Source organism: Chelmon rostratus, chromosome 4 (assembly GCF_017976325.1).
Source record: "Chelmon rostratus isolate fCheRos1 chromosome 4, fCheRos1.pri, whole genome shotgun sequence".
NCBI lineage: Eukaryota > Metazoa > Chordata > Actinopteri > Chaetodontiformes > Chaetodontidae > Chelmon > Chelmon rostratus.
The window spans coordinates 12,817,267-12,827,082 of record NC_055661.1 but is presented as its reverse complement, the minus strand read 5'-3'; the positions used below and the strand labels follow the sequence as shown (position 1 = coordinate 12,827,082).

General features: G+C 42.9%; 1 protein-coding gene across 3 annotated transcripts; it reads left to right on the top strand.

The window, feature by feature from the left end:
- The first annotated feature begins 362 nt into the window (after positions 1 to 362).
- LOC121605752 lies at positions 363 to 8,814 on the top strand. Of its 3 annotated transcripts, XM_041935812.1 has the most exons (6): positions 363 to 428; positions 3,060 to 3,344; positions 5,057 to 5,623; positions 6,201 to 6,414; positions 8,106 to 8,190; positions 8,294 to 8,814. In XM_041935812.1, the coding sequence occupies exons 2-6, from the start codon at positions 3,071 to 3,073 to the stop codon at positions 8,411 to 8,413; spliced, it is 1,260 nt and encodes a 419-aa protein (XP_041791746.1). In that variant the 5' UTR covers positions 363 to 428; positions 3,060 to 3,070; the 3' UTR covers positions 8,414 to 8,814. The 3 variants fall into 3 exon arrangements, with proteins under 3 accessions (XP_041791746.1, XP_041791744.1, XP_041791745.1); XM_041935810.1 differs by having other exon boundaries at positions 8,106 to 8,814; XM_041935811.1 differs by lacking the exon at positions 363 to 428 and adding an exon at positions 1,093 to 1,208 and having other exon boundaries at positions 8,106 to 8,814.
- Positions 8,815 to 9,816: the final 1,002 nt, after the last annotated feature.

Here is a 9,816-nt window from a genome sequence, read left to right as displayed (position 1 = left end):
GCACTATAACTCTGCGCATGAATATTAGAGGAGTGCTGAGGTTTCGTTTTAGTGTAAATATTTACCGTCCTGTTTAGATAAACTAGTGTTTGTGATGGATGTGATTGTTAATGCTGAATTTGGAGGTAAACTGAGAGAAAGTGCAGCCTCCTCCTCCTCCTCCTCCTCCTGCTGCTGCTGCTGCTCTGACTTTATTTGCTCCATATGGTGTTTGACATGGTACCCAGGAAGAAAAAAAAGCTTGTGTGGGCGGAGGAAAAGCCTAGTATTTTGTCCGTCCTGAAATTTGATTCAGAAGTTCAGGATCCTGGAAGACAAAAAGCAAACGGAGGGGGAGGGAAGAAAGGCAGAGAAGGACGGAGGGTTTTTTTTTTTTTTTTACTGCGAGAAGAGTAAACTCATCAAATACTCTGCAACCTCCGACTAAAGTAAGTCCATTTACAGCCTCCGAGGCGTGTTTCTAATTGAATAAAGCGCTTAGACATGCATTTCATGGAGCTAAATTAATTCACGCTGGTCTATGAAATCTGTCGGTTAACTGCTGTAATTGCTGCTGAATGGCCACTAAATATAAGGTTTCAGAATGACTCGCGTGTCCTTTACGCACAGATTCAATGCGGGCTTGAGCGCATTTTGGGCTCATTTATTTATCTCCAAATTAGGCATTTCCTGACCTGCAGCCCTCACACTGAACCAGACATAGAGGCGACTTTATGCTGGCTTTGTGGAAGATGAATTGTGATCAATGTTTGTTTGAGAGAGCGGGAGGAAAGCTGTTTTTCAGCGGGGAGTAAAAGCACATTGCCCCCTACGCGCGTTTCCACCTCCACGCAAACTCTGATAACCAGCGAGACGCATCCCCCCCCCCGTGGACCGTAAAAGCCAGACGAGTCCTAATTGCGCTCTATACATGGTAAAGTCCCCATTTGTTTGGAGAGCGAGCCTCGCCGCAGATTTTGCGTGCCGACTCTGCGCCACCGTTGGATGTGCGCCAAAAAAACATGCAGAAGAAAATGCTCCAAATCCAATCTGCAGATGTTAATGAAAGCCTCCGAAATTCACCGTGCGGTTCAAATAACGGCGGACCAGCAATGGCGCGTTACTGGCGTTGTGCTGCATTCTGCCTACGTATGTTTTACGCGCTTTTATGGCGAGAAGAGACCGCAAAAGTATCCAGCAGTGGTGAAAGAAGTATTCGGATCATTTGCGTGAGTAAAAGTAGCAACACCGCGCTATAAAACAGCCCTTTGCAAGTGAAAGTCCCGCATTAGCAGCACTCAGATGTGAAATATTAGTAACACGATGTACTTAAAGTATTAAAAGTAAAAGTACTCATTATGCAAGATGTCTGTTGTATTGTTGGATCGTTTTTACTTTCATGTTGTACTTGTGATGACTTGTGATCATGACTCATGATGTACTGTTGGACAGTTATCAATGCATCATAGTTTATAAGCTTGTCACATGTTTTGTAATACAGTAATGTAATCTGAAAACTAGCTGTTAAATACATATTCCAGAGTAAGAGACAATATTCAGTGCAGCAGAAGTAGGTTTAGAGTAGCATAAAATGGAAATACTGAGTAATACTACTTGTAAGGGTCCCTTTAGTACTCAGCTGTACTTGATAACAGCTCTTGATTAAATGTAATTAGTTACTTTCCACTATTGGTAACCACGTGATTTAATCTGTAGTTGTTCTCTTGAAGAAGTGAGAAATCAGGCTACAATTTGTCTTGTACATTAACTTTCACTGTATTTGCTCGATCAGTGACGCATTACGGCCTTGTATAATTTCCGATAATCCTCCTTTATTCAAAGCAGTGGAGTTCAGGACCCACCGAATGGTCCCAAGATAAATCTGAGGTGTAAAATGATTAGAGAGATCAAGAAAAAAAAGTCTATCACAAAAACTTTTTTGTTTCTCACTGTTTTCTAATGAAGCTGTCGTCTTCCTTTCACTTCTTTAGGCCTGAATAAAACCTTGATGTTGGTTAAATATTGGATAAATCCACCTCTCCAGGCCTCCAAAAATATTCAAAATAAGTCAGATACTGGAAACTTTAAAACCTTAAAAGTTTTTAAGAGTTTTTATTATGTTTGATAAATTATGTAAGGGAAACAGTTCAGTATTTTTAGAAATCTTCTTGTTTGGTAAGATGAGGAAATTGACACCATGTGTGCACATTAAATGTGAAGCCGGAGTCAGGAGACATATAGCTTAGCTTAGCTTATTTTAGCATAAAGGCTGGAAACAGCTAGCTGGGCTCTTTCCGAACATGTCAATCCTACCAGCACCTCTAATTCACTTATCAACATGTTCAATCTCATTTGTTAAATCCATGAAAATGATTTTCTAACCTTGGGAGTCAGGCTACCTGATTACCCTAAAAAACCCATCCCAACCCTTACCCTAAAACCCTTACCCTATATGAGAGTAGTACTGATATGTGTCAGTCTTTTATTTGCAGTATCTTTTGATTGCAGAAAGGAAAAAACACAAATAAAAATAAAGCTGTAGTCTGGGTCAATCAGCCCTATCTCATGTCATCAAATGTTTAAAATGATCAAAATCACATCAGATTCTATTTGTCACGTGCTGATTTTGTGAGAAAAGGTCTCGAGGAAACAAAAAAAACTTCAACGATAACAATTCAAACCTGCACAGGCTACGTTACCTTGCAGAGGAAGATAAACTTTGGCTTCCTGTCACTGATGATTATTGTACAACCACAGACATAAACGCATATCAACACTGATTTCCTTTAGTCCCAGAAAAGCCCATTTCCTAACTGTGTTGACATCGCTGCACACAAGGTCCCAGCAAAGTTTGGCTTTTCAAGCTTTATGTTTGCCTCATTTGGAGGATAAGAATCAGAAATAAACTCTGTTTCATAAAGAGCGAAGATGAAATGCTGGGTTTTACAGCGCAGCGGTGTACTGATTTGGCTTCTCTGACACTTGGAGAATGGAGGTGGTTTTACTGCCCTGCCTGTCCCTGGTGTTTTTAACTGGTTTCTGGCCTGGCTCTTGTCTTAAACTCTGCCTGCTCCTCTCAGGCTGTGTGACTATGAGCACCTCGGGGCTTCAGGCCACTAACCGGCAGAATGCGAAGGAGCTCGACAGCATGAAGGAGTCCATCAGCGACATCATCAACCAGCTCCAGGACATCGACCCGACCAGGCTCTCCTTCTCCCCCTTCCTGGACCTGGACACTCAGATCTCCTTGGCGCCGGTGTCAGACAGCCCAGAGTCCTCGGTGGAGGAGCTGCACTCGTCCTCCCACTCCGTCTCCGGCTCCCAGCACTCCCTTGAACCGCCACCAGCAACCAATCAGCCGAGGAGTGAGTTATTACCGCTGCTTTTTACTGTCTGACAGAGCTGTAGGATTTGAGGGGAGGCCAGAGCAAATTAGCAAAGGCTAAAGTCGAGTTTGAGTCCAGACCGGATCCTTAGAGACTAAAGACAGAGTCGGGGCTGATTAAAGCGAAGCAACAGTTACACATGTCTTTCCAATTTTGAAAATAATGCTAAAGGAGCTGTTTAAGGTTGAGCAGATGTATGGATCTACCTGCAGGAGCTCTGAACTAAATCAGCATCCATGTCATGTGTGCAAGTTTTAAGAGCTTTAATTCATTATACAGGTTGTTTATAGTGGTGGGGAGGATGTGACAAAGCAGTATGAGCTGGAAAAGAAATATGTTTTTGACTTGTTTTAATCAGTCATATGTGAGTCAACATCCAGTACAGTTCCATTCAAGTACATTGTTAGCTTCAGAAACAGGCCGTTTTAATTGACTCCCTGAGGAGGCTGTTTTCATGATTTAGGTGAGATTGAAGACTTGAAGTCCATTCCATGTTTCATTGCTCATTATATGATAATGTAAGTGCTACACTTTTTATTAAAATGTCCATCATGGATGGAATTTAAAATTTTTTGTGTTTAAATTCCAGTTTATTCGTGTTTATTTAGTTTATTCATGGAGGTTGGGGATGAGAAGTTCTCTGTTCGCATTGTCACGCTACATGTAAAGACTTTCAAACATTTCAGCACTACAGCAGTAGTTGTGTTGTCTTATTAAGTCCATGTGGGCACTTGCATATGCATGACTGAGAATTTACAGGCTTACCTAGAAAAAAAGTGTTATTTATTTAAATGACATGAGACGTTGAGAAGGTGAAGACACATTTAAGACAGTGTTTAGAGCCATCTGAAATGTGAGTCATCTCCACTACAAGTATTCCTGTAAGCTCGTGCTTCAACCAAGAAATCATTCAGAGCTAGTTTAATGTATGTTGATACAACAGCCTGCAGCGACGATGAAAATGCCTGAGGGGAAGTGGAGAGAACACCTGCAGACGTCTACAGTTTAATTTGTATGTTGATGTAGCCTCTTTCTGAATACTGTTCCACCAGATGCTTGATAGAAAGTGAATAATTGATTCTATGTATCTAAAAGTAAAAATTAAACACTGCTCTATCATCTTAACACGATACCCAGAGCTGGATTACCAACTGGCCAAAAGCCTCAGGGTCGCTGTCAGTTGTTTTTTGGTCATTTGAATAAATTTCATCAAGGTTCAATCTCAGGCTAGATCGCTCTTGTGTAATGGCTTTATCTTGTGGGCCTGCATTGTGGAGGGTCTAGTTATTTCAGTTTATATTGCGTTCACATGGGGTTGATTCTACATTACTTTGTGTTTTATCAAATTATCACAAACTAATTGACACATAGGAGATTTGTGGTCTTGTAATAATACAGAAGGAATGTTTGGTTTCTGGGTCTCTGTGTACACTGTAACTGGGGGAACTTCGAGGTGACAGTGTGGAAACACAATGCACAGAAAGTGGAAGGAGGAAGGTGGCCCCGGGGCCTCCTAATAGGTTAATCCAGCCATCTGCCCGCCCTTTCAAAATGTTACTTGAGATCCAGGCAAAGCAGAGGCCTGGACGGGACTTGCAGTAAGAGAATGATTGATTGGCGTGAGCCTGCAGCTGATTGCCTTCAGTATGTGGTTTTGAATTCTGTGTTAAAATGCACTCTGGTTTGAACAGGCTCTGCTCCCTGCCACCAGCAGCCCAGAGACGACCTCCCAGAGGAGCCACTGGCAGATCAGACGGAGGGGGGGGGGCTGGATCAGACTCTTTCCAGTCCCATCATCACGGCGCGCAATTTGGACGCCGCCACGGAAAACTGCATCAGCTGTCCAACCCCGGCCTCTCAGGGAGACATTCCCAACGGCACAGACACGCCGAGATGGAGTCCAGAATCCACCAATCTGGACTGCACTGTGGACGAGGGCCGGCCTCTGATAGGCGCGCCGCCAGAGAGCGTGGAGCTGACTGTGTGGAGGTCAGAGGTGCGGGGAGAGACTTGTCAGGTGGCAGGGGAGGCTTCAGATCGGGGACGATGCTGCTGCCGCTGCTGCCAGTGTAAATGCTGTCAGAGCGGCCGAGTTCCCGCTTTCTTCTCAGTCCTGGCCTCTCTTCTGTGTGCGGCCGGGATCCTCTATGCACTCTATTTCTATGTCCCCATCAGACCCCCCGATTGCCCCGACGCCGCCAGCCGCATCGTTTTCACCCTCTGCTGCTGTGTGGTGGCAGCCGTCCCCATCCTGCTCGGTACACTTCAAACACCTGCACTCTGACACTCAAAAACAACCACAAATGAAAGATAAAGATTAAGAGAGGATTTGGTTTGTCTGGCCGCCTCGTCTTGGAATGTTTCAGTGTCTCCTGTCCCCTTTAATTTCATGCGCTTTCAACCTCAGTGCAGCAGACGTCTCCCCGGGCCTCTTGAGAGAAGCATAATTTCCTTCTCCTGCACATAGCTTTAAATGGAAACTACAATAAGAGATTGGCTGCGTCTCTCCTCTCCCAGGCCGTGGCCTAATTGTTTCAGAATATTTTAATCACTTACCAACCTGGGTGACCTGAACCAGGGGGCAACATCCAAACCAAAACCTGTTCAGACCAGTTTCCTCTCACCTAGCTGTCAAGCTGATGACAGCGAGGAGTATTTGCATGTAGGCCGCTCCGCTGGCCGTCGCTGCACTCAAATGAAGATATAATAAAAACAAAGTATGCTGTCAGACAAGATCAAGTGCAGCGAGGAGTTGCTTAACGTTGAGAGCTGTTTGTGGAAAGATGGCCAAGATTCAAGATGCTAACTGACTTATTGCTCTTTTATCCCTCGCAGCGATGCTCATGAGTGCAGCGTGCCAGTTCTGCACAGCCTCCTTCAGTCTGCAGGAGTCGTTTCCCAGAGGACGCGCCGTCCAGCAGCTGTTTGTCACGGCGTCCCTGGAGATCTTGCTCCTCTACGTCCTCAACCTCGTCGTTATGGCCGCTTTACTGCCGCAAGACCAGCTGAAGTTGGTGCCGATACTGGTTGCCATGTTCGTCGTAGGAAGGTGAGGCTTAGATGCTTGATAAAGGAGGTTCAAAAGCACCAAACAAACTGATCCAGGTCTGAAGTTTTTCATAGATGGTTTAAAAATGCTCCTTCATTACTTTTATACACAGGTGTAAGTAATAAAGAAAACTGACATGTGAAGACAAAACACCAAGCAGCACATGTTCAAAATTTAAAATCAAGAATAAATAATACAGCAAAGAGTCTACAACATGCCAGCAGCTCTAAGACAAAGCTGAGCTAAATGCTAACAACTGTATGCTAACATGCTGATGTATAACAGGTAACACTTACCATGGTCACCATCTTAGTTGTCTTAGTGTGTTAGCATGCTAACATTTGCTAATTAGCGCTAAACACAAAGTGCAGCTGAGGCTGGTGTTGTTTTTTTGTTCATAAACCAGAGATGAGAAAAGTCAGACGATCCCATGACATGAACATCTGACCCAAGTTTCATGGCAGCGCATCCAATAGTTGTCGAAGCATTTCATTTGGACCAAAGTGGCGACTGACAGACCGACGCTGCCGTCCCTGGAAGCACACAGCTAGCGTGGCTAAAAACAAACGCACCCACTGTCATTAACAAAGCCAGAGAGAAGGTTTGGCAGCAGTCAGTTCAGACTGACACAAAGTGAACTCAGCGTCACCGAGCTTGTCTGTTAGCTCGGTATGTGGCAGCACTCGCCTGCTCTTTGTATCATAAGTGCAGAAGATAATTAGCATTTTCTAGGAAATATGTCAGTTTGTTGTGATACTTGATTTGTGCAAATAACACTACAACTTCCACATGGTGAAAATCCTCTTCAGATACCTTCAGACTAGCCTAGCTCGTAATCGTAGTTTCAGTTTGGATGCAGATAGGGTTTGAAGTACAAGAACAGTTCACCATTTGACATGGGGGCTTAACTAGATCCTGGACTGTGTCTTGTCTGGGAGCTGTTCACTAGGCAACCAGCAAAGACTCCAGGAAGTTACTGGTCCCAGTTGGTTGTGCCTTTTAGTCCTCTACATCTCTGACAGCAGTAGTTACCAGTTATCTTTCTGATTTACACAAAAAACACGATGAGCTCATAAAATTTGACTAACTGTTAAAAGATAAAACCAGTGGGTCCCAACATTTTTGCAGTTCCAACTCAGAATAAACTCAGATTTTGTCATTTGTATAATTATTCAAGTCTTAAACATGTAAATGTATTCAATATTTCATGAAAAAGAAAGATTTGAGTAAAGCCAAAGCAATGAATATAGATGTGTGTCATCATCGTCGTCATCTCACAAGCCCTCAGATTTATCTGGTGACCCTCAGCAGCAGGTGCTAAATTAAACTGCCTATTGGTATACAGCAAAAAGTAGTTTATTAACTCGACCAGGAACATCAGATTCATACCCAATCATGATTCTATCACCTGTTACCAATCAACCTGTTTACCTGTGGAATGATCCAAACAGGTGTTTTTGGAGCGTTCCACAACTTTCCCAGTCTTTTGTTGCTCCTGTCCCAACTTGTTTGGCAGATATTTACAAAAATCAATGAATAAACCATTTGTTTAATAAAAGTCTGAATACTTCTTTCTGCTCTGGTTTCACTGGTGTTTCACCATGAGGGAGGTTTTGAGTGTTTGTCAGTGAAGTCTGAAGTTGATCTGATTTCCTGTTTGTGTGTTGTCCTTTTTTTTCAATCCTCTGCAGGCTTGTTTACTGGGTCAGCCTGAACCTGTGCAGCTCCTGGCGAGGCTTCGGCTCCGGCCTGACTGTGTTCCCGCTCCTTGCCATGGTAGCTCTCAATCTGTTCCTCATGTACACCCTGAATCTCAAAGAGCCACTTTTTGGCTCTCAGGACGTCCTCTATAATCAGGTCACCCCCTCTTCCTGGTCAGGGGAGACATCACAGAGCCCGAGTGGCAAACCAGACATCCTACCCACAGACATCCTGGATGCTCAGTGAGGAGGCGAGCTGCGCTTTCTTCTTTCAGAGGAGGAGATCTTTCCAAAAATAGGTCATTCCTGTGGTCTGCAGTTCAGCACAGCAACACACGCTGCAACTATAACCTCCAAGTCTGTGACGGCTTAACTTGTATTTTTGCTCCTCCTATACAGGACTTCTTAAAATGTGGATTCATGCTTATTATCTGAAAAGCCAGAGCTCTTTCCCTGCTAGTGGTGAAGGAAGCCTTTGAACAATGCTGTAGTCTTCAAACATTTGTCCTTTTAAGCTATTCCAGTGCCTATATTTAATGTTTTGAACTATAAGTACTTAAAAGCTCTGCTATAAATGTGGCTGAATTTGGTTTGACCTTAAAAACCATGAGCAAAGAAACTTCAGTTGTAAGACTTTATTATTATTTCAACTGTCCAAAAAAGTTTGTACATGATGAAGACAGAATAAAAGCCATTTGTAAAAGCATCTTTTCATCTTTTCCAGTCAGTTTTCAGTTCCTTCACCGACGCCGACCAGTTGCTGCGTTTGCTTTGCAGCTATTCCTGGAGGAAGTGCAGTGTGTGTTTTCAGCGCTGGGACTGTCATTATGTGATAACATGCTCTCCATGTTTCTCTGGTTGCTCTCCATCTCCACCCTGCTGGCGTCCTCGCTGCTGCTGATGTTGCTCGCTCGGTTTGTGGCGCAAAACGGGGCCAAAACAAAAACAGGATGCTAAAGATGGCTTTTGACCACTCAAGTCGACAGGAGATTAAAGAGCAATCCAAATGACTTTAATTAGAGGCAATTCATTTGAGTCAAGGTATTTATCATGTCAGAATAAGCATTTTTCAGCCTCAGATGCTCAAGATTTACTTGCTTTTAGCAATTCAGTGGAAGAAAAGGTGTAATTCCTGCACATAGTCTGGCCTGAAGAAGGTCCATGACTGAAACGCTGTGCCTCTAATAAACTCAATGCTGACAGTGGGCAAGAGTTCAACACTTGTCTTTCATATATGATTTTTGCTTTTATATTGCTTTTATATTTATTTTGCCAATTTAATAACAGTAAAAAAAAAGTTTTTTAATTTTATGTTTGCCTGCAGGTCAGATTTTGTAATCAAGTTTGAAAGGTAACTCAAGGTAACTCAAGTGCAGAGTCATCATATTTGACATTTTGTACACCAGCCAAACCACCTCCCTGGGGATCACAAGACAATCTCATAAGGCTTCTTTTTGTGTTTAGAATTTATTGTTAAATCTGGCCCACAAATTCATGTAATTATTTTTTTTCCCAATTTTGATTTGTCCTCTGTCCTTCTCTTTATTTTAGCAATTAAAAATTCTACTTTGCAACATCTGAGTATAAAAAGTGTTTTGAGAGGTATTGTTTTTTCAAATTTAACAAGAAAGCTTTGCCTAAATTTGCAGCTTGTGACATAAACAACATTCAAATGAAACTTAATCAAATTCAACTTTATGAA